Raw genomic sequence first — 24,836 nt, forward strand, 5'->3', positions numbered from 1 at the left:
AGTTCAACAAAACAAAACAAAAAAACAGAAAAAGGAATTGGGAACAATGATGGGAGCTGTCAAGTCCCAAGTTTTTATTAAGAATGACTTAATCTAACTGCAGTTGTCTGTACTTTCTATTTAAATACAAAGAGAGAAGACATTCTATTTTAAAACACATGTACCAGTAAACTTTACTATATAGGAAAAGAAAAGATCTGTGGAAAACCAGGATTTTAGGGTCAGATGAAGAAACTGTAAATAAAACTATTTTTTCAAACACATAAAGAAAGAAAGAGCAGTTCTCAGAATACTCTCCCATCACCTGCTATCCAAAATACAGGGCCTGTCATATATGTATCTCTTAACCACTTGGAAAATCACGTGACTTCAACTAAAATATTTAAGTATAATCATCATTTTAGAAAAATAAGAGATGGAAGGTGATTCTGTTAATACTAAAACTAGGCTAGTAATATTTCCAGTAAAGATTAATTTTACACAAACTCTATAAAGATTCTATTTAATTCCATTCAAATCTATGCTTTACTATGTAACATTTTTCTTTTCATATTCTTTATCAAAAAGACACTATTTTTAAGAGTATCACTATCAAGAATAAAACAAAGCAATAACAACAAACTTTTAATAACTACCATTAATTGTGTCAAGGTTTAAATAAACTTATTAAAACACTGCAAAGTAAGGGCTATTATAGTCATTTTGAATTAAAAAAACAAAATTCAAAGAAAACATTTAGCTTACTGATAGTCACAAACTGTCAGTCCAACATTCATGTTCATGCTTCTGATTAAAATAATTACAATAAAAATAATTTTTAAAATTTCTTGAGATATGAAGCTCCAAAGATAAACAGAAATTTTAAAATGTGTAGTTACATTTATTATCTGCTACGTTTATGTATTCTGGCTTGATTATATTACTATTTCCTTAATGATTCTATTCCTGGATCAACTAGACAATCTAACGGTTCAATAGTTTCTTTGTATTGTTTGCAGAACTACTTCATTTCCCAAATACCCAAACATATCAGCAGTAGAAAAATAAAATTTTTGTAAGATTAGTCAAATATGTCAACTTTTTTTTAAAAAAAGATCAAATAAACAAATGAAATACATTCATGTTTGTCTACATTTCAATATTATACAAAGGTACTCAGGTCAAAATTCTTCTAAGTCAGCAAGAATACTACACACTATTTCCCGACTTGGTTGATTTGAATACATTTACAAAATGAGGCAAATAGTAAATAATAGCATATAGAGTTTCCACTTAAAATTGGTGCTTAAATTGAGAGACAATGAGATACATATGTAATTTTCCTTGAAGGCAGAAAGGTTAGATGTCATCTTGCTTTCTGCTTGTCTATTGTGAAGCCATTCAATTTATTTCTTCAACTGAAATATCTTCAGTGTTTCCTCCAACTTCAAAAACTATACAAAGCTTGCTTTCAGACTAGTTCAGTGCTACGCAAAATGTGGTTCACATACCAAATGTCAGTTCTGAACTCTTTGTTATCAGTCCAGGAGACAAAAATAATTGACTACATCACTATGTCTACTGTTTAGTTCACCTGAACTTTTTAGTAACAAAACTTTCCAAATGAAAGAAGCAAGTTCCCCATATCATGAAACTGGTACTTATTACTAGCACTAAACTAAATGACCAAAAACAAAACAAAACAAAACAAAAACCCATTATGATAATATCAAGGTATAAGCAACCAGTTACAGCATAGGTTAATCTGGGTTTGTAAAATTTCATTAATTTAAGCATAATCCACAGAAAAGAAAATGTACATATTTAAAAAGTTGGCTGGGTGCAGTGGCTCAAGCCTGTAATCTCAGCACTTTGGGAGGCCAAGGCAGGTAGATTGTCTGAGTTCAGGAATTCAAGACCACCCCGGGCAATATGGTGAAACCCTGTCTCTACCAAAAATACAAAAAATCAGCTGGGCATGGTGGCATGCATCTGTAGTCCCAGCTACTTGGGAGGCTGAGATGGGAGGATTGTTTGAGCCTGGGAGGCAGAGGTTGCAGTGAGCTGAAATGGTGCCACTGTACTCCACCCTGAGTGACAGAGACCCCGTCTCAAAAAAATAAATACATAAAATAAAAATTTTTCAGTATACAAACCCAGTTACAATTAAACTTCTAAGATAGACTTCTTTTAATTGTCACATGAAAATCATAGAAAACTTCTATCTTCTCTCTTAAATTGATGATCATGACAATTCAAAATACAAGAAACAAGATGCGGAATCTTAAACATTTTTTTCAAGAAAAAAAGTCCCATTTTAATTTGAATTAAATTAAATTGATTTATGAAAATACTGCCCCCTTCTAAATTACACTTTTCTAAGCATTAATTGCCTATGTTTATGATATAAAATGTGTTTCAAAAAATCTGTAAAATACAACTCATTTTAATGGTTATATAATAATATAAAAGATTTCAACAATAAAATAGTAAACAGGTTTTAACTTATACAGACCTCATGTAGACACCGTTTCTTTGTGAATATATTTTTGATAAAGGTTTCCTGAATTTCGTCCTGCTTCACCAAATACTGCCAAAGCCTCTTCACAGACAGTGCCAGATGGTGTTTGGATCTACAGAGAGAGACAGCAAATTTAATTACAAACTTCAGAAATTTCTGATTAACTTGATAACAATTCCTTGGTGCCATATAAATGTTTACTATAAGTTAACTGCAATCAGACTATATGATTGGAGGCAGATCATATCGCCAACCTTTTCCTTAAAAGATAGTACATAATTTAGGCTTTGTGGACCATACGGTCTGTGCCACAACTACTCAAGTCTGATATTGTACAGGTAAAGTATCCCTCATCTAAAATGCTTGGGACCAGAAGTATTTTGAATTTCATCTATTTTCAGATTTAGAAATATTTGAATATATATGTCTAAATTAAAAATTGATTTATGTTTCATATACATCTTACAAGCATAATCTGAAGGTAAGAAATTATATATATACATACATACACACGTGTGTGTGTGTGTGTGTGTGTGTGTGTGTGTGTGTGTGTATATATATATATTTTTTTTTAGATGGAATCCTAGTCTTTGGCCCAGACTGCAGTGCAACAAGGTGATCTTGGCTCACTGCAACCTCCACCTCCCAGGTTCAAGTGATTCTCCTGCTTCAGCCTCCTGAGTAGCTGGGATTACAGGCACCTGCCACCACGCCCAGCTAATTTTTGTATTTTTAATAGAGATAGGGTTTCACTATGTTGGCAGGCTGGTCTTGAACTCCTGACCTCAGGTGATCCACCCACTTCAGCCTTCCAAAGTGCTGGGATTACAGGCAGTGAAGGTGAGAAATTATATTTTTAATAATTGTATGCATGAAACAAAGTTTGTGTTAAATACTTACATGTGGCATTTTCTACTTACAGCATCATGTTGGTACTCAAAAAAGTTTGAATTTTGGAACATTTCAGAACTGAATTAGGGACTGGCAACTTCCAGTGGGAAAGCAACCACTGGCAGTATGCAAAATTGAGAGCATTTATGGCTATAATTCAAAAAAACTTTATTTATAGAAGCATGGAGAGGTCTGGATTTCACCTGTGGGGATGGCCCTAGTTTGTTGATCCCTAGCCTAAGGCCATAGGATCTAACAAAAGTAGGTATGCTTTACCAAAATCTCTGGGACATAGCTAAGGCAGTATTAAGAGAAAATTCATAGCACTAAATGTCCACATCAAAAAGTTAGAACCTAACTCAAATTAACAACCTAACATCATAATGGAAAATATCAGAGAAGCAAGAACAAAGAAACCCCAAAGCTAGTAGAAAATAAAAAAATAACAAAAATCAGAGCTGAACTGAAAGAAATTGAGACACACAAAACCATTCAAAAGATCAACGAATCCAGGAATTGGTCTTTTGAAAAAATTAGTAAGACAGAGAGACTGCTAGCTAGACTAATAAAGAAGAAAAGAGAGATCCAAATAAACACAATTAGAAATGACCAAGGGGATGTTACCACTGACCCCACAGAAATAAAAATAACCATCAGAAACTACTATGGGCACCTCTATGCACATAGACTACAAAACCTACAAGAGATGGATAAATTCCTGGACACATATACCCTCCCAAGACTGAACCTGGAAGAAATGATTCCCTGACTAAACTAATAATGAGCTCTGAAATTCAATCAGTAATGAATAGCATATCAACCAAAAAAAGCACAGAACCAGATGGATTAACAGCCAAATTCTACCAAATGTACAAAGAAAAGCTGGTACCATGCCTACTAAAACTACTCCAAAAATCGAGGAGGTGGAACTCCTCCACACCTAATTCTATGAAGTCAACATTATCCTGCTACCAAAACCTGCAGAGACACAACAAAAAAAGAAAACGTCAAACCAATATCCTTGATGAATGTCAACACAAATATCCTCAACAAAATACTCGCAAACCAAACCCAGCAGCACAACAAAAAGCTAATTCACCATGATCAAGTAGGCTTAATTCCCAGGATGCAAGTTTGGTTCAACATATGCAAATCAATAAATGTGATAAATCACATAAACAGAACTAAAGACAAAAACCACATAATTATATCAGAAAAAGCTTCTGATAAAATTCAACATCAATCCATGTAAAAACTCCCAGTAAACTAGGTATTGAAAGAACATACTTCAAAATAGTAAGAGCCATCTATGACAAACCCACAGTCAACATCATACTGAATGGGCAAAAGCAGGAAGCATTCTCCTTGAAAATAAACACAAGACAAGGATGCTCTCTCTCTCACCACTCCCATTCAACCTAGTATTCAAAGTCCTGACCAGAGCAATCAGGAAAGAGAAAGAAATAAAAGGCATCCATATAGGAAGAGAGGAAGTAAAACTATGCCTGTTTGTAGATGACATGATTCTGTATCTAGAAAACACCATGTCTCAGCCCAAAAACTCCTAGATCTGATAAACAACTTAGCAAAGTTTCAGAATACAAAAATCAGTGTACAAGAAATCACCAGCATTCCTATACACAACAGCTAAGATGACAGCCAAATCAAGAAGGCAGCCCCATTCACAACTGCCACAAAAAGAATAAAATACCTAGAAATACAGCTAACCAGGAGGTGAAAGATCTCTACAGTGAGAATTACAAAACACTGCTCAAATAAATCACATAAGACACAAACAAATGGAAGAAACATCCCATGTTCATGGAGAAGAAGAATCAATATCATTAAAGTGGATATACTGTCCAAAGCAATTTACAGATGCAATGCCATTCCTAACAAACCACCAACAACATTATTCACAGAACTAGAGAAATCTATTTTAAAATTAGTATGGAACAAAAAAAAAAAAAAAAAAAAAAAAGAGCCTGAATAGCAATGCAATCCTAAGCAAAAGGAACAAAACTGGAATCACATTACCTGATTTTGAAGTATACTACAAAAATACAGTAACCAAACGGAAAAATATTGCTACAAAAACAGGCACATTGACCACTGGAACAGAATAGAGAACTGGGAAATAAGGTGACACACCTCTGGCCATCTGATCTTCAACAAAGCTGACAAAAACAAGCAATTAAGAAAAGACTGCCTATTCTATAAATGATGCTGGGATAACCGGCTAGCCAAATGCAGAAGATTGAAACTGAACGCCTTCCTTGCAACATACACAAAAATCAACTCAAGATGGATTAAAGACTTACATGTTAAACCAAAAGTTATAAAAGTTTTGGCAGACAACCTAGGCAATACCACCCTGGACACAGGAACAGGCAAAGATTTTATGACAAGGACCCCAAAAGGAATTGCAACAAAAGTAAAAATTGACAAATAAGATCTAATTAAACTTAAGAGCTTCTGCACAACAAAAGAAACTATCAACAGAGTAAACAGACAACCTAAAGAATGGGAGAAAATATTTTCAAACTATGTACCTGACAAAGGTCTAACATCCAGCATCTATAATGAACTTCAACTGATGTACAAAAGAAAAGCAAACAACACCATTAAAAAATGGGCAAAGGACATGAACAGACACTTTGCAAAAGAAGACGTACATGCCATGAGCATAAGAAAAAAGCTCAATATCACTGATCATTTGAGAAAGCAAATCAAAAGCACAATGAGATACCATCTCACACCAGTCAGAATGGCTATCATTAAAAAATAACAGATTATTTATAAAAAATAACAGATGCTGGGAAGGTTGCAGAGAAAAGGGAACACTTACGTACTGTCAGTGACAGTGTAAATTACTTCAACCACTGTGGAAAGCAGTATGGCGATCCCTCAAAGAGCTAAAAATGCAACTATCATTTGACCCAGCAATCCCATTACTGGGTATACACCTAGGGTAATATAAATCATTCTACCATAAAAGACACATGCACACAAGTGTTTGCTGCAGCATTATTCACAATAGCAAAGACATAGAACGAACCTAAATGCTCAACAGTGACAGACTGGTTAAGGAAATGTGGTACAGATACAAGAAATACTATGCAGCCATAAAAAAGAATGAGATAGTATCTTTTGCAAGAACATGGATGGAGCTGGAGGTTACTATCCTTAGTAAACTAGCACAAGAACAGAAAACCAAATACTGTATGTTCTCACTTAAAAGTGGGAGCTAAATGTTGAGAACTCGTGAACACAAAGAAGGGAACAACAGACAGTGGGGTCTACTTGAGGGGGGAGGGGGGAGGAGAAAGAGGATCAGAAAAAATAACTATTGGGGGCCAGGCATGGTGGCTCACAGCTGAAATCCCAGCACTCTGGGGGGCTGTGGCAGGTGGGCTGCTTGAGCACAGGAGTTTGAGACCAGTCTGAGTAACAAGGTGAAACCCCGTCTCTACAAAAAATACAAAAAATTAGTTGGGCATGGTGTTGCATGCCTGTGATCCCAGCTACTCAGGAGGCAGACACAGGAGGATCATTTGTGCCCAGGAGGTGAAGGCTGCAGTGAACTGTTATCATGCCAATGCACGCCAGCCTGGTTAACAGAGCAAGACTTTGTCTCCAAAAAAGGAAAAATAACTACTGGGTACCAGGCTTAGTACCACCTGAGTGATGAAATAATCTGTAGAACAAATCCTCATGAGTTTATTTCTGAGTTCTCTATTTTGTTCCGCTGGTCTATTTGTCTGTTTTTGTACCAGTACCATGCTGTTTTGGTTACTGTTGCTTTGTAGTATAGTTTGAAGTCAGGTAATGTGATGCCTTGTTCTTTTTGCTTTGGATTGCTTTGGCTAGTCCAGCTCTCTATTGGTTCTATGTGAAATTTAGAATAGTTTTTACCTAATGCTGCTAAGAACGATGTTAGTAATTTGACAGGAATTGTGCTGAATTTGTTGACTGTTGCTTAGTGCTATAAACTTTCCTCTTAACACTTCTGTAACCAGCTATTTTGAACAGCACTGCTCTAGAGCAGGCATCAATAAACTATGGCTCACAGTCCAAATCTAGCCTACCTACCATTTTAAGAAATAACGTTTATTGGACAACAACTGAATATATTTCTGTACATGTTGTCTATGGTGGCTTTTACTCTACATTGGCAGGGTTGAGTAGTTATGACAAGAATGTGCAGCCCAAAAAGTAAAACTCCTATCTTAAAAACAGTATTCAGGGTGGGTGTGGTGGCTCACACCTATAATCCCAGCACTTTGGGAGGCCGAGGCGGGTGCATCACCTGAGGTCGGGAGTTTGAGACCAGCCTGGCCAACATGGTGAAACCCCATTTCCACTAAAAATACAAAAATTAACCAGGCATGGTGGCGGGCTCCTGTAATCCCAGCTATTTGGGAGACTGAAGCAGGATAATCGCTTGAACCCAGGAGGCAGAGGCTGCAGTGAGCTAAGATTGTGCCATTGCACTCCAGCCTGGATGACAGAGTGAGATATCATCTCAAAAAACAAACAAACAAAAAAACCCAAACAATATGCATAAGAAAACCTACTTGAAAGGAGTGTTTGTAGGTTCCAGTAAAGCTTTGTGGCGAAGAATTGCAGGACCTGCCGACAAACTCTCTTCAGAGGTATGACTTGCGATATAATTTTGAGGTGGCCCACCATGGATTTCAAGTCGTCGGAGAAGAACTTGTTCCCAACACTGAAGAGTTTTTAGAACCGCATGACAAAGAGGTGAACTAACTGGAAGCTCTAAAATGGGAACAATGACTCATATTAATCTTATGCAGTAAAATGCCATATTCAATTTTAAGGAAGACTGAAATGAGAGCGGGGAGAACGGATGCAGGAAAAAAAAAAAGACTGAGATTAAATATTAACATACACTTTGGCAGGGAAGATGTGCAAGGTGAGATGAGCAAAGAAACCCAGAGGATTACAAAAGGTACGCCGTAAATCTGTGTAAGTATTTCAACATTACTGCTTCTGACTTTAATATTACAAGAAAAATGTATCTGAAGATTTTGAAAATATGTATGTGGGGAAAATTAATTGCTTTAAATCAAACTTGTCCAACCCATGGCCCACAGGCTGCATGCGGCCCAGACAGCTTTTAATGAAGCCCAACACAAATTCGTAAACTTTCTTAAAACATTATGAAATTTGTGATTTTTCTTTTAAGCTCATCATCTGTTGTTAGTATGAAAGTATTTCATGTGTGGCCCAAGGCAATTATTCTTCCTATGTGGCCCAGAGAAGCCAAAAGATTGGACACCCCTGCTTTAATTTGTATCGGACTAATTTCCGTATGGCATATAACTCTTATTTAAGAGCTATAGAAAATGAAAACAAAACATAAAGTTAAAATTAAATAATACTTGCCATGGAACTCAGCACTCTGCAATTCTGCCCATCCGTACTCTGGAGTCCTGATCTCACTTTCAACTTTTAGTTATTCCTTCTACTTATCTCTCTATATCTAAATAACATGCTTAATACTTAATTTTTCAATTTCAGAAATGATCTACTGACTTACTACTATGGCATAATGAGAATAAACTCCTCTGTCATCATTATGATAGAGTCTCATAAAAATATTTGGTTAAATTGGTATTTTTGTGTTTACTGTATCATATATACAGAACTAGAGTTCATAGCAGAATCACTTAGTATGTTATCATGCCCCTTTCTTTCCTGTACAATCTTTTCCTCCTTTGAAGTTAATAATTGCTAGCTTTTGCATTTGCTTAGTTTTCTCTCCATTGAAAATCCCTTAACACTTGGCTAGAGTATAAATAGAATCTCAATATAGTCAATCCTATCACGTTCAGTGCCCTTGATTTCTTGGATGTTGCCCTCCTCAAGCACCTAACAGTATGACAGATACATTTACAGATGGTTGGTTTAGTTAAAAGAAATCTAACTTCTATAACAGGATGTCACTAAACTTTTCCCCCACTCCAGAAAAACAAACAAACAAACAAACAAAAAAAAAAAACAGGTAGTAAGTCAAAAGCAATGGTACCACAAGTTCAAGTGGAGCTATTTATTACCTGCAAGATCATGACCTGCAAAGGGATAAAAAGTCTTCAAATTGTTGAGCACCAATTGCACCATTGCCAACCGCATCAAGGACCAACTAAAAATAAAGCAACAATGGATCTGTTAAAAATTTCTATAGGAATTTAGAAGAGTATACTACCCTTTGATTCAACAAATTCCACTATTAGGAATCAACCTGAATATACCCCTCTACGAAAACAAAATAATATACACATCTAGATAGTCGTGTCAGCATTATCTACAATAGCAGAAGTGCAGAAATAACCAAAATTATCCATGACGAGAGCACTCGTCGAATAACTATTTTTGACCTAAGGAATATTAGGGTAACCATAAGGAGGAATGAAGAAGGATCTCTAAATGTTAATATGGAGTTAAGTTTTTGTATGTAGTAACAAATAAAAAGCAGGTAGCAGAACGCTATATGTAGTACGCTACCATCTGTAAGAAATCAGGGGGAATAAGTTTGGACAGATGCTTTTGCTTATTTGCAAACAGAAGGATAAACCAGAAGCTAATAAAAGTGATTTGCTGTAGAGGATGTGCAGAAGAAACTGGATAGAGTAAATAGAAGCTTAAGTAAAACTTGTGATTTCACATTTTTATATAGTTTGATTTAAAAAAAAAGTCAGCTTCTCTTTTATTTCAAGTGGAACATATTTATTTCTTAAAAGATTGAATTTTTAGTTATTTTTTAACAGTGGTAAAATACAAAAACATAACATTTACCATTCTGGCCATTTTTAAGTTTATAGTTCAGGGGCATTAAGTACATTCACACTGCTGTGCAATCACCATCACTATCCAACTCCAGAATTCTTTTCTTCTTGCAAAACTGAAACTGAAAATTCATTCCCCATTCTCCCCCCACCGCCAGCCCTTGAAAACCACTATTTTATTTTTAGTCTTTATGTATTTCACGATTCTAGGTACCTCATATAAGTGAAATCACATACTATAACCCTTTCTGTGACTGATTTATGTCACTTAGCATTATATCCATGTTGTAGCATGTGTCAGAATTTCCTTCCTAATTAGGGCTGAATAATACTCCATTGAATGTACATAGCACATTTTGTTTAGTAATTCATCTGTTAAAACACACTTGATTGTTTCTTCCCCTCAGTTACTGTAACTAATGCTGCTAAGAACATGGGAAGTACAAATATCTGTTTCAGTCCCTGTTTTCAATATTTTCAGGTATATATACATAGTGGAAAGGCTGGATCATATGTTAATTTTATTTTTAATTTTTTAAGGAACCAGTTTTTCACAGTTGTTTTTACTGTTTTTCACAGTTGCTGCACCATTTTACATTCTCACCAAAAGTGCACAAAGATTCCAATTTCTCCTCTTCCTTGCCAGCACTGTTACGTTTTTTCTTTGTAGCCATCCTAACGCATATGAGATGTTGTCTCATTGGGAAACTGATCTGCATTTCTCTAATGATTAATGATATTGAGCATCTTTTCATATGCTTATTGGCCATTTTCACATCATCTTTGGAGAAATGTCTATTCAAGTCCTTTGTTCATTAATATTTTGTTTTTTAGAAATACAGATGGGGTTTTGCCATGTTGTCTGGGCTGATCTTGAACTCCTGGGTTCAAGTGATCTGACCACCTTGGCCTCCCAAAGTGCTGGGATTACAGGTATAGGCCATCATGCCCAGCCCTTTGTTCATTTTTTAAATTATTTGTCTTTTTGTTGTTGAGTTGTGCAGTTTGGCTTTTAAATGATTTATATACTGAAAAAGTAAAATTCATTCAGCAGGGGGAAAAAAAACCCTCAATAAACCAGGAAGTAAAAAATCTCACAGTAACTTTTAAATAAAGAATGACTTCAATGTCCTCATATATTTATTTCTTTTGGAAAATTTACATTTTTTATCACACCATTAACATACCATGTTTTAGATGTAAACATATCAACAGACACAAGATAATATTCCATCGTTCAAGAATGTAAGAATAACGCAGTACTGGAGCTAGAGGTGAGCATTTAGAACATTTACAGAGTACTTTTTGAAGACAGTGCCTATTGATATCTTACAGTACTAGTGTTCTACTGAAAATACTTTATATTTTCTAGACTAAAACAGTAGAACTTGTTTATGTTAGAGCCCAAAATGCAAGGTATAATCATGGATCAAGATTTGTGAGGAATGATGCAAATTACAGATAGTCCATTAATGGACAAACGAAGATATGTGAGAAATTATTGTTAAGGAAAGGAATTTAACAATTTCAACTAAAGAAATCTGGGTTATAATGTGTTATAAAGTCAACAAGCTATTAATTTCACCTCACATGTATTTTTTCAAAAATATTATTTATGTAAACCATGATTTTTAAAAAGAAATTTAAAATAAAATATTCCATACCTATATGAATTTGAATTAGAATGCTCCTGGAGATGGAAATCTGATGCTAAAACATCATCATCATCATCATCATCATCATCATCACTTCCCAGACTCTCCTCTGAATCATATTCAGCTCTACTTTGAGAAGGGGGTAGAAAAGGCTAAAATAAAGGAATCATGAAATTTATCAGCCAAATATCTAATTTAATACATTCAAACATATAGTCTAACAGTAATAATTCATCTCATTTGCAGATACTTCATTATAAGAGAGGTAAGTAACTATTATCTTACCATCCTATGCCTTTGACATCACTTGATACAATTCCATTATTTATTCATCCATTCAACAAAAATTTATTAAGTATCCACTGTGCAGCAAGAATTCTACCTGATTTAAGAATTTTTAAGACAGATACAATCACCACCCTCATTTACGTTTTACATGTTAGTGGAAAAAATAGGCAAATAACAGAAAACTAAATACAACTTGTATTACGTGCTACAAAGAAAAGAAATGGAGAATAAGGAGAATTGAGATAACGTGATCATGGAAGTCCTCTTTGAAAAGTATGAGAGGCCGGGCGAGGTGGCTCACGCCTGTAATCCCAGCACTTTGGGAGGCCGAGGCGGGCGGATCACAAGTTCAGGAGATCAAGACCATCCTGGCTAACACGGTGAAACCCCGTTTCTACTAAAAATACAAAAAATTAGCTGGGCGTGGTGGCGGGCACCTGTAGTCCCAGCTACTTGAGAGGCTGAGGCAGGAGAATGGTGTGAACTAGGAGGCCGAGGTTGCAGTGAGCCGAGATCGCACCACTGCACTCCAGCCCGGGCGACAGAGCCAAACTTTGTCTCAAAAAAAAAGAAAAAAGTATGAGAACTAAAGGACAGGAAGGAACAAACCATACAACAAGAGGGAAGAAAAGTATTTTAGTGGAAAAAGAATGCAGAAAGAGTTTGGGAAAGAGTTTGGTTTGAAAATAGTATTTTGATCGAGTCTGCTAAGCAGAAAGATAAATGTTGGGAGAAAGATTGGAGAGAATAGCAAATGACAGCTCAGACGGGGTCTCATAGGCCATGGTAAAGGAATGTAAGGGAATGCCACCAATAAGTTGTAGGTAGAAGACAGCTTCTGAGATCTGTATGCTAAGTATATCATTATGATCACTCTTTTATGAGAGAAAAGCTAAATGGCAAGAGTAGAATTGGAGACATCACTAACTAAAACAGGAGTTGGCAGCTTGGATATAGGTGGTTAGTAATGAAGCTGGAGAGAAATAGTAGATTCAAGACATATTTTGCAGAAAGCACCGACAGATCTGCTGATAGATTTGGAGAGCAAGAGAAGGTGGGGGAAAAAGAAATGATTCCCAGGTTTTTGACTTGAGCAACTATAAGGATGAATATATAATTTCATAAAATGGAAAGACTGGGTATGAGAGGGAAGGTTTTGGGGAAAATCGATATAAAATGTCCAAATCACGAAGAAGACCAACATTCATGGGTCAAATAGAAGAGGAAAGATGAAGAAAGAAGATTATGAAGGAATAAATGGTAAGTTTAAGAAAAAAAGCTACAAGAGACTGGATCAAAAGGAGAGAAAAGCATTTTAAGGCAGGAGTAGTGAAGAATGTTGAATGATGCTAAGAAGACAGATAAGAAAATAATTAAAAAGTTTCCACTATGCTTGACATGGATATCACCTGAATCCCAACAACAGCAGTTTTAATGGGTGTAACTGGGTCAGAAAGTTATATGCTAAGTAAGTATGAAAGGGAAATAAGGCAGTAGAAAGCACATGTGTCTATAGTTTTGAAAAGCTGAATGTGAATGGGAAAAATGGGATAGCAGCTGGAAAAAATTTCAGGGTCAAAGCAGGGGTTTGGGATGGGAGATACTAAAGCACATTTCTGTCTTGATGTGAAGGATTCGACAGAGAGGAAGAGAACTGAAAACACAGGGAAGAGTAGAGAAGAAAAGAAAGAATGCGATTCAGAGTAGCACTCGAGAAAATGGTCTTTGATAGAAGGACTCTTCCTCCATTATAACAGGAGGGAATAAGCCAGGAACAAATGTAATTGATCTGTAACTTTAAATTGGGATGATGAAAAAGTTTTGTCTGATTCTATCTTTCTCAGTGACTTACAAGGTGAGGTCATCAATTAAGAGTGAGGATAGGATGGAAGGGGAGATGTGGGAAATTTGAAAAAAAGGTTGTAAAACCTTGGAAGACCAACAAAGAAACATAGCAGGGAGAGTGGGACTTCTGGAACAGCTAAGTAAACAGCTTGGTAAGTCCTTTCTCCAAAAAGCAACAATAAAATTGAACAAAGTTGTAGAAAACAACCAATGGTTGACCCATGCATATTAACACATAGAGAAGTATTTATTTTAAAAAATCTATGGGATTTGATCTGGGTAAAACAGTGAGAACTTGGTCAGGAGCTGTTCCCATTCTACCCCAATATCTGTGGTGTAGGTGTTCCACCAGCGTCAGCAGGGCAGGCTGTGAAGACTAGAGTTCTGATGCCCTGCCAGAGGGGACTGTCTTTAAAATTCTGGGCCCATAGGCATTATCAAAAGTAACAGAGATCTCAGGAGCAAACAATTAGGGAAGGTAACATCTCAACTACTTTGAAGTTGTGATATTGACTGAGTGTTAAGGGCAGACCCTAGACATTTAACAAAAAGATTCAGAAACAAGACAGCTAAAGAAGGCCTTGCTAACCAACAATCCTATATCCAGCGAAACTCTCCTTCAAAATATAGAAGTGAAATAAAGATATTCCTAGATAAATGAAGTGCTTAATAAATATTTGTTGAATATATGAATAAATAAATCACTCAAAAAAGGGCAGTGAGGAACAAGGAGACACAAACTCCCTTCATTACCCTTAAGCATGTAGGATATGAGAAAAATAAAAGCCATAGCTTAGTAGGCCTGGGAGACTTTTGTCACTAGAGAACAGTTAGAGTTAGATGTCAATTTGTGCAGGAGAACATCTGGAAATTGAGAATGTGAGGGATGTGGCTAATGACACAAAAAGTGAAAGATACTTATATAGGCAGTCCTTGTTTCGCACAATATTGCATGACTATAAAAACGACCACGCATGCAGAAACTATACAGAGCAATAATAATCAATGGGAAAAATTACAAATGTTTTGTGACCTTTAAAAACATTTGTCAAAACACTAGAAACTCTTACCATCAGTTATAAATGAATAGAAAAAATTTTTTTAAATAAACTAATTTTAACATACTGTAATTAAAGTATTAGGAATACAAAGAAATAACATGTTTTATTTCTTTGTAAAAAACTTATCAAGAGTAGCTTGAGTAACGATTGCCTTTTATCTCTGTAACTTAGGATATGAAGCAAGCATTTCTTCTGTGCCTTAAACAAACTGTCACACTTCTAAGATTTTATCAGCTTCCAACATACTGTTCTTTGCATTTTCAATGCTGTGAATCCCTTCAGTGTAAAGTTTTTTGGCAAGGTCACTATCTCTGAACATCTTCATCATTTTATCACAACTACTTTCTACATTTATAAGTTCACCTTCACTAAATTCCTCTGGCTGTACATCTAGAGTCTTTCAAATGGCAGCACTGTCAACATACCCACAGTTGGCTATTTGTTCTCTAACTTCACTTATGTTCAACTTGAATGTCATTCTCAGTACTATCACTTTTTTTATGGATGCACTTTCATCTTAGGTGGCCACTTCCCTCTTCTGATTAAATCCAATTTTGTACTCTATCATAGGGGTTTATCACAGGAGATGAAACAAAACAACTGCATGCTTTGCTGTGTATGAACTGAATAACAGGTGTTACATAATCAATCACTGAAAGACTTTAAAAGAACTGATATGATTGGTCACTGATCAAAAAGTGCATATTTACATAGTGATTTCTAGAATGAAGCGCTAGCAGGTAAGTTTACTCATATTTAACATACTGTGGTAACGAATTTGAACCATGTTGTTGAGGGAATAACGTTACTTAACTAAACACTGGTAATTGAAATTTATGCATTTCAGGATAATGAAAGACTGCTGTAGTATAAAAAAAAAAAAAGTATATGGATGATAGATGACCAGAGACTTTGATTTCTTAAATCACCATCAAGTACATTAACATGAGGGTGTTAAGCAAATTATATTTTATCTTATAAAAATATAATAAAATGCAAAAGTTATTGTTTAAAATGCAAACATCATAATTTACCAAAAGACTGCCTTAAAAACTCTATGAAATATGGTCAAAATAAATATTCTAGGGTATATATTTTTGGAATGTAGCCTGATACTAACGAAAGTTTTCTAAACCAAAGTGGGAAAACATTTGGAAGCACCAAAAATTATACTGATTTCTGATATTCTCATTTCTATTTGACTATGAAAATACTGATCTAGATATAGCATTTTCATTACCTTAGCTATGAAATAGTCCCAGATACTGAGCTCAGGCGGGATGAACTGTTCCCTAACTGCCAGTGACTCCTGGCTTACCGGCGCTGAGGGAGGGGTCAGTGGGGCAGATTCTCTGCAAGACATTTTTGATGATCTAAAACGTTTGTTCTGTTTTTCTCCTTCTTCAACTAGTGAAGAAACTAATAAAAAGAAAATAAAACGTTACTGAAGTACTATTTTCATTGCATTTATTTCACCTGTGTTTATATTAGATCTAAGGTTAACTACAAATAAGCATGCACAAAAAAATAAGATTAAGATTATGAAAGTACACAGCAGGTAAGAAAATAGAGGAAGACAGACATTTTTGTCTAGTAACCTCTGCTTTTTCCTCAATTTGTCTCTCACTCTCTAAATGCTGACTTATCTGTTGTATGTGAAAGATAAAAGGATGTAATATCCGCCCATAAATCAGTCCACAATGTAACTATGAACACGATAGAAAATTTCCAACGTCCTTCTACTTTGCTTTTTTTAAAGATTATCATGGGATATCAGTGTTAATTAAAAGCAACAACTCCCTTCTGAGATTCTTCGGTAATCATGTGGCCTTATATCTAAAACTATATTTTTCATTAGAAAATATAAACAAAATTCAGGCACCATAACTACTTAAACTGATTCAAACTTTTGAAAATGGCTCAGAGATAGAATTTTCTAGTCAATGGAATGATAAAGAGGAAAATAATGCAAACTTGTTTTATTTTGTGAACACTCTACAATTAGGCAGTATTTTTTTAGTATATTACCTCAGAATACTAAAGACATTAGCATTAAAAAAGTTATACAAATCTTTAATCAACCTTGAGTTACAAAATGCAAATCACCAGTAGACAATCAAGGACTTTGCAAAGGCATGATCTAATACACAGGCAAACAATTCCACATTAAGGCACACCAATATTCTCCTTTAATGGTTCCAATGAGATTTTACTTACCTTCCAAAGGAAAGAAAATACTTGTGCTGTAATACAGTTTGGTTTTATTGTTTGAAGCGTCTCAGCTTGCAGACACAGCATGCACATGCATTATAACAAGCTATAGTCAAGCTGAGTTTAATACAGTAATTTGGTTATTTCAGAAAAAGGGAAAGATGAATAAAATATTAGTATTCTAGGAGACTACTAAAAAGTGGCATAAAAAGATTATTACTTAATCTTTAAAATGATTTTAAAAGGAACTGTTAGATTAAACGTGTAAATTTTTTTCTTTGTTCTTACTAACATTTGATAACCAACAATCACGTTTCCAGTATGACTGCTGCATGCAATAACACACATTCTAAAACTTAAAACAGTAGTTTACCAACTTCTCATCAAGCGAAAAGTGAGAACTATAGAGGTATTTTTTTACCTTTCAAAAACTTAACGCTAAGTTTTAAAGTAAATTTATCAATTTATAATTTGGCTTTACCATTACTATTTTGTCTTTTTTAAGAGATGGAGGTCTCCCTATGTTGCCTAGGCTGGATTTAATCCCTGGACTCAAGGGATACCCACGACTCAGACTCCTGAGTGGCTGGGACTACAGGCTGGTGCCGCTGCACCTGGCTGGTTTTATGTCATTAAAAAGTATGTGAACCAAGAAGTATAGACAATCTCTGAAAAAAATAAAATGTACAATGTTAAATTAATAGATTTTTGCCAAGATTACTATGTCATAGTTTTCTTTTTTTTCTTTTACTAACCCATTGGTAGATAAAAATAGTTTTAAAAGTAAAACATGAGAGTTTTTAAAGACAGAAAACACTTGAAACTACAAGCTGTGAATCCAGTCATGTGACATGAAAATATTAACCACCCTGGGAGGAAACATTTAAAATTTACAGACTCAACACCAGGAAGCAGAAAACCACTTATTAAAACACTTTTTGGTCGGGCGCGGTGGCTCACGCCTGTAATCCCAGCACTTTGGGAGGCCAAGGTGGGCGGATCACCTGAGGTCAGGAGTTCGAGACCAGCCTGGCCAACATGGTGAAACCCTGACTTTACTAAAAATACAAAAATGAGCCAGGCGTGGTGGCACGCGCCTGTAATCCCAGCTACTCAGGAGGCTGAGGCATGAGTATTGCTTGAGCCTGGGAGGGGGAGGTTGCAGTGAGCCAAGATTATGCCTGGGCGACAGAGCAAGACTTCGTCTCAAACAACCACCACCACCACCACCCTTTGCATGAAGCAGGACCAAAGGAAAAAAAAAATGGCAGTTTTACAGTAATGAGTGTGTATTACTTTAGATGCTTTAACTAAAAGGACCTTAGCGATGTCACCCAGCAAACAAGGAATGACCTGTGACTTGTCAATAGGGTAGATACTCCCTCTTCTTTGTCCTCCAATTGTAGGAAGGCTTAAGGCAATTTTATGCTTGAATCTTGTTAGGTCAGATTGGTTGTGAAGTTTAAGGGCACCAATTCAAACTATAGCTGCTGGGGTATTCAACTGGTTGTTTTTGAAAATGCTAATAATCAAATATCAAGAACATTTGCCACTCCTTGGGTGAAAACTAACTCTACTGTTCTATTATTATGGGAAAACAGCTATTTTATTAGTAACAGAAGAAAAAAAGTAGCATTAAGGAAAAATTAAGAGCAACTTGAATATAGAGTTTATGAATTTTAAGAGGTGTAGGGAGGCTAGAAAGTGACTGAAGAAAAGCTAAGGCATTCACAGGAAAAACAGAATCATGTCCTGACATAAATTTAAAAAATAAGTTTCAGTTGCTTTCCCAGGAAGTACTTTTTAAAACAAAGTTTCCATGTCAAGACAGTAGACTGTACAGACAAATATACCTTCCTTCCCTTAAGAATCCTTTCCTTACCCTCAGAATATCTGTAATGTGGTTTTCTAAGAATTATAAAAGTAACTCCCCAAAGAACCCAAAACAGAAATGGAGAAATGGTTAACAGGCTACACATAGGAAAGGGGAGGAGCAGAGGAATAAGACAACATTTCTTCCTATAAATTTTTCTGTACTACTAGACTCGTTACCACACATATATATTGCTGTGATTAAAACTAAAATGTAAGGGGAAGGTGAAGTTAATATTTATTTTTCAGTTTATCATTTAAAATCAGCACAACGAAATTAATATTCTGAACCTAGATTTAAATGTCATTTCTTTAAAAACTGAACTTAAGAGTTCAAGACCCGCCTGGGCAACAGGATGAAACCTAGTCTCTACAAAAAAACACAAAAATTAGCTGGGCATGGTGGCGTATGCCTGTAGTCCCAGCTACTTGGGAGGATCACTAGAGCCCAGGAGATGGAGGGTGCAGTGAGCTGAGATCACACCATTGCACTCCATCCTGGGCAACAGAACCAGATCCCGTCTCAACAACAAAACAAACAACAAAAAAACTGAACTTAAAGTAACCAGCAGGCCTCATTCTCTACTTCTTAATCTAAGGTATCCATATCCACAGAGCTATTTATGAGTTTGCCAGAGGATACACGAAGCTTCAGGAGAAACATTAGTCTGGACCTTCAAACTGAGCCCCAAAATATGGAAAAGATAAAAGTCACGTAAGTTTAAGGCAAAACAGATTTCAAATTTATTTCTTGCTTTCAGCAAGCCAATTCAGTCTAAGTCCTCAGTCTCCTAAGAGTTATATATGAACCTTTCTTTATCTTCAGGTAAAAAGTGTGAGGACTACAAATGTACATGAACACTAAGTGTAAAACAAATCCTCAAAATTAAATGTAAAACATGATTTTCCAAGTAAACTTCAAAGATTCCAAAAATAAAAGGATTAAAGAAGCAATTAATTGAAGGTACTTCTTAATCCTCAAAGAATAAGATTAGTGATTGAAAAAAAAAGTCTGGTCAGGCACAGTGGATCATGCCTGTAATCCCAGCACTTTGGGATGCTGAGGCAGGCAGATCACATGAGGCCAGGAGTTTGAGACGAGCCTGGCCAAAATGGCAAAACACCATCTCTACCAAAAATACAAAAACTAGCCAAGTGTCGTGGTGTGCACCTGTACTCCCAGCTGCTTGGGAGGCTGAGGTACAAGAATCACCTGATCCTGGAAGGCAGAGGTTGCAGTGAGCCAAGATCATGCCAGTGTACTCCAGCCTGGCTGACAGAGTGAGACTCGGTCTCAAAAAACAAACAAACAAAAAAGTCTGGAATATAATACTATCCAGCTTTCAGAAAGACTGACCCTCAAAGTCTTCCTAGGATCATTACTATACACAGTATCCATAAAACATGCTTGACCAAATTCTCAATATTTGTATATTTATGTCTACTGCTGTTGATCCAGATGTTAAACATTGACAAAATTTAGTTTCTTCTCCTAACGACTTTCTTGTATTCAAAAGCCTGAAGTCACTGCCCTAGAGTAGTACTTACTTTTCAAACACCCTGAATGCCACAATACGGTTCTGTATATAAGATTTCACCCAAACTCAACAAACTTATTGAAAATGTGAATGGACTATACACCCACAATAGAATATTCAGCCTTAAAAAGGAAGGAAATTCTGTTGTAAGCTACAACACGGATGACCATTATACTAGGTGAAATAAGCCAGTCACGAAAAGACAAAGCACTATATAATTCGACTTATATGAGGTATATAAAGTAATCAAATTCCTGGAAACAGAGTAGAATGGTGATTACCAGGGACTGTATGAAGTGGGCAAACTGTTTAATGGGTATAGTTTCAGATTCGCAAGACGAAAAAGTTCCGGAGATTTGTTTCACCACAATAGACTTACCACTAAACTATATACTTAAAAATGGCTCACTTGGTAAATTTTATATCATGTGTTTTTAGTCATAATAAAAAAATTAGAATGGAGAAAATATATTCAAGCCATTTTGCTGCAGGACTTAGGACTGCCAGAAATATTAGAAAACTGGGTTGGAGAGAGAGATCACATGATTGGTCTCAGTAAGGTACACAGAAATATTGAATGAAGCAGGGCATGGTGGCTCACACCTGTAATCCCAGCACTTTGGAAGGTTGACGTGGGAAGATCACTTCAGTCCAGGAGTGCAAGACCAGCCTGGGTATAGTGAGACCTTGTCTCTACAAAAATAAAACTTAAAAAATTGACTAGGCTAATCAGTGATGGCCTGCACCTGTAGTCCCAGCTACCTGGAGCGCTGAGGTGGAAGGATCACTTGAGCCCAAGAGGCCAAGGCTGCAATGAGCTGTGATCGCACCACTGCACTCAGCCTGGGCGACAGAGCAAGACCCTGCCTCAAAAAAAAAAAAAAAAAAAAAAAAAAGAAGAAGAAAACATGAATGAGGGAGTCTAGGTCAGATAAATGAATGTTTTATTTCTTATAAGGTTAGTTTCTTCTTTTGTCATCAGGCTTTACTAGTGAAATAAAAGAATAATTACATGTAAAAATCTATATATGTACATTTCTTGGAGTTTCTTTTATCTTCTATGCTTTCTCTACTCTTATATAAAAATTTGCCTTCCTGAGTCATTTGTAAAATTAATGAATAGAATACTTTTTAAACTTTAAATTAAAATTTACATTTTATGGTCTTCAATGAAAAATCTAACAAAAAAATGTACTCCTGGCCAGGCGTGGTGGCTCATACTTGGAATCCCAGCACTTTAGGAGGCCAAGGCAGGCGGATCACTGGTGCTCAGGAGTTTGAGAACAGCCTGGCCCGTCTCTACCAAAAACTACAAAAATCAGCCGGGTGTGGTGGTGCATGCCTGTAATCCCAGCTAATTGAGAGGCTGAGGTGGGAGAATCACTTGAACTCAGGAGGCGGAGGCTGCAGTGAGCTGAGACTACGCCACTGCACTCTAACCTGGACGACAGAATGAGACTGTCTCAAAAAGAAAAGAATAGAAAAAAAAAGTATTCCCTTCCACAGAATTAGTTACTTTGAAGTTCAGCAGTCTTTTAAAAGTTCCTTACAATAAACCACCAGTTAAATGTTTGGCATATTCAATTATATTTTAAATCACCTATTTTGTTTTATATTTTAATATGCTCAAGTCTTGGCTCTTCTGGTCAAGATATTTTGCCGTTTTGCTTATTTTGCTAAAGGAATGATAGCAATGATATGATAATCATTGAATACTGAATATAGAACTTTTACTTTTATAAAAATTTTATAAGAAAAAGCAAAACATGGATTTTCTGATCTGTTTTAGCATAATAAGTCAGAAATAAACTTAATGTCTAGAATATCATTAGCAATCTCATAGTAAAAAATATACGACATGCTTACCACAAATAAAATATTTATTTTATATTTCCATTTCTCAACTTGGAGACATAAAAAAATCATTACTATGAATTTATTAAGATAGATAATTCACAATTCATATAAATGCAAGTATCACAAAACACAATAAAATTTCTTAAAAATGTTTTATTTATAATATAGAATAAAAAGCAAAAGTATGGATTTCTAACTGTTAGCAGAAAAAGTAATTTTTGGAAAATTGCTATTGCTTAGTTGGTTATCTTCTTTAAAAATCGACCATAATAACAAAATAATTCAGAGCTCCATGAACATATACCTGCACTACAGTTTTAGTTAATTAGAAAAATCAAACTCTTCCATAATATATAAAGTGGAATTCACAAAAAAAATTTGATTAAAAATTAATTCATGTACATTAACATTTTTGTTAAGAATTTTGACCTGCCAGACTAGAATCTAATAAAAATCTATCATTTTCTTCAGTTATGAAGCTTAAGTTATCTTTAAATATTATGTTATTACAAGAAGATGTTAAGTATATAATAGCTATATAGAATGAAATATAATCTAGTTCATGAGGCCATCATTGCAAAGAAAATTTAAATCCAAATTTATAACAGAACAAGGAAAACAAATGATGGCTTTCAAATTCCTCTCATAATACAGTACTGAAACTTATGGAACACTTTTTAGAAAACATGTTTAAGGGTATTTCATCTTCAATATACAATGTATTTCGTCTTCAATATACAATGTGTTTCAACATACATGTATTTCATCTTCAATAATACAATGCTTTGACACAGGTTTGAGTAGTCAGGAAGATGAAATATTCTAGATTTATCAGCTTTCACTGGCCAAATTTAAAAGATAAAACTTTTTAAATATACATTAATTTTAACCGGATTCAAGTTGACTTTTCTAAAATACACTGTTTTATTCCCTTGGTCAACAATGTATATTGAACATTACTTAATGCAATTAGACTCTTGGGACATTATAATTACGATTAGCAGTAATCCAAACACACAGAACTGCTTACCTACAACCTAAAATTTATCAGGTTGCTGTCCTGCCTCGGTAAGTTTTCAGGGCAACATAATAATGCCTTTGAAAAACTGAGATTTCTGAACTTTATATTAAAAGCCAATGCTGCTAGTAGTTCCTTGTCTTGGTGGACTTTCTGTTCTGAAATTTTCTCTCTCTAGTTTTCAGTGGATCCCTACTCCATAGGACCTTCGCTTCTTTCCCTTTCTCTTTCTTCTTGCTCCTTTTCTTTTCTTTTTTGAGACGGAGTCTTGCTCTGTTGCCCAGGCTGGAGTGCAGTGGCACAATCTCAGCTTACTGCAACCTCCACCTCCCAGGTTCAAGCGATTCTCCTGCCTCAGCCTCCCGAGTAGCTCGATCTATAGGCGTGCGCCACCACACCCAGCTAATTTTTGTAGAGACAGTGTTTCACCTTGTTGGTCAGGCTGGTCTCAAACTCCTGACCTAGGTGATCTGCCCACCTAGGCCTCCCAGAATGCTGGGATTACAGGTATGAGCCACCACACCCAGCCTTCCTGCTCCTTTTCCAATTAGATCGGCTTTGAAACCAGCAGGCCTTTAGTTTTCATTATTCAGTGAATATATTCCTTTTTTTCTGGTTAGCAAATGGACAAATTGTACCATTCATGTTTTCTTTAAGTACTCCTTCAGTTACTTCCATGATTGTATTTAGAATACTTTCTGGGTACTCAAGGACAGATGAGCACCATATAACCTAGATATGACTCTATCTAGCCCTACCACTAAGTGAACAATATATTTTCAGTATTCCTTATTATTGATTGAGGCTAAACATATAGATGCAGATAATTTTAGGTCACTTTATTTTTTACTTGGGGTTAAATAAGTGGTAGGATACAGCTTATGACGGACTTATAATGGCTCCCCAAAATAATTTATGTAATGGACGGGTTAATAAGATTGGTGCAAAAGTAACTGGTTTTTGCCATTGCTTTTGCACCAACCTTATACAAAGATCAACCTGGACTTTCAGTCAGGTTCTTTACATACATCTGTGCTCAGAAAAATGGAAGAAATTGAGACCTGATGGCTAGTGAGTAAGAATGTATTTTTCATTTTCTTTTTATGGATATCTGGACATTTCTTAGCAATAATTTACCCCTTTTTTAACATTTTACGTCAACAAGATCACAGTCTTAACAAATGAATTTTTCTCAGAACATATTAAAAACATGGTCAAAATTAATTTACCAATTTTTAATTTCAAATTAAACTCAACAGAGCTATGGATCTTACTTCCCTTGACTTTGAAA

At 35.5% G+C, this 24,836-nt stretch overlaps 1 protein-coding gene across 6 annotated transcripts in view; it reads right to left on the reverse strand.

Moving 5' to 3' along the window:
- Nucleotides 1-24,836, reverse strand: part of DMXL1 (Dmx like 1) — a 174,868-nt gene that overhangs the window by 41,657 nt on the left and 108,375 nt on the right. For 5 of the 6 annotated variants that reach the window (XR_002727748.3, XM_023197327.2, XM_023197361.2 and 2 more), the window contains 5 exons: nucleotides 16,290-16,468; nucleotides 11,865-12,007; nucleotides 9,472-9,557; nucleotides 7,969-8,170; nucleotides 2,495-2,612 (listed from right to left, as the gene is read on the reverse strand). Coding sequence is in view for 5 of the 6 variants with exons in the window: in XM_023197327.2 (XP_023053095.2) it covers nucleotides 2,495-2,612; nucleotides 7,969-8,170; nucleotides 9,472-9,557; nucleotides 11,865-12,007; nucleotides 16,290-16,468 (728 nt within the window). In the remaining variant the exon portion in view is untranslated. Of the gene's footprint in view, nucleotides 1-2,484; nucleotides 2,613-7,968; nucleotides 8,171-9,471; nucleotides 9,558-11,864; nucleotides 12,008-16,289; nucleotides 16,469-24,836 lie in introns of all 6 variants that reach the window. The other variant, XM_023197351.3, reaches the window with a different exon arrangement.

Source organism: Piliocolobus tephrosceles, chromosome 4 (genome assembly GCF_002776525.5).
Source record: "Piliocolobus tephrosceles isolate RC106 chromosome 4, ASM277652v3, whole genome shotgun sequence".
Classification (NCBI taxonomy): domain Eukaryota; kingdom Metazoa; phylum Chordata; class Mammalia; order Primates; family Cercopithecidae; genus Piliocolobus; species Piliocolobus tephrosceles.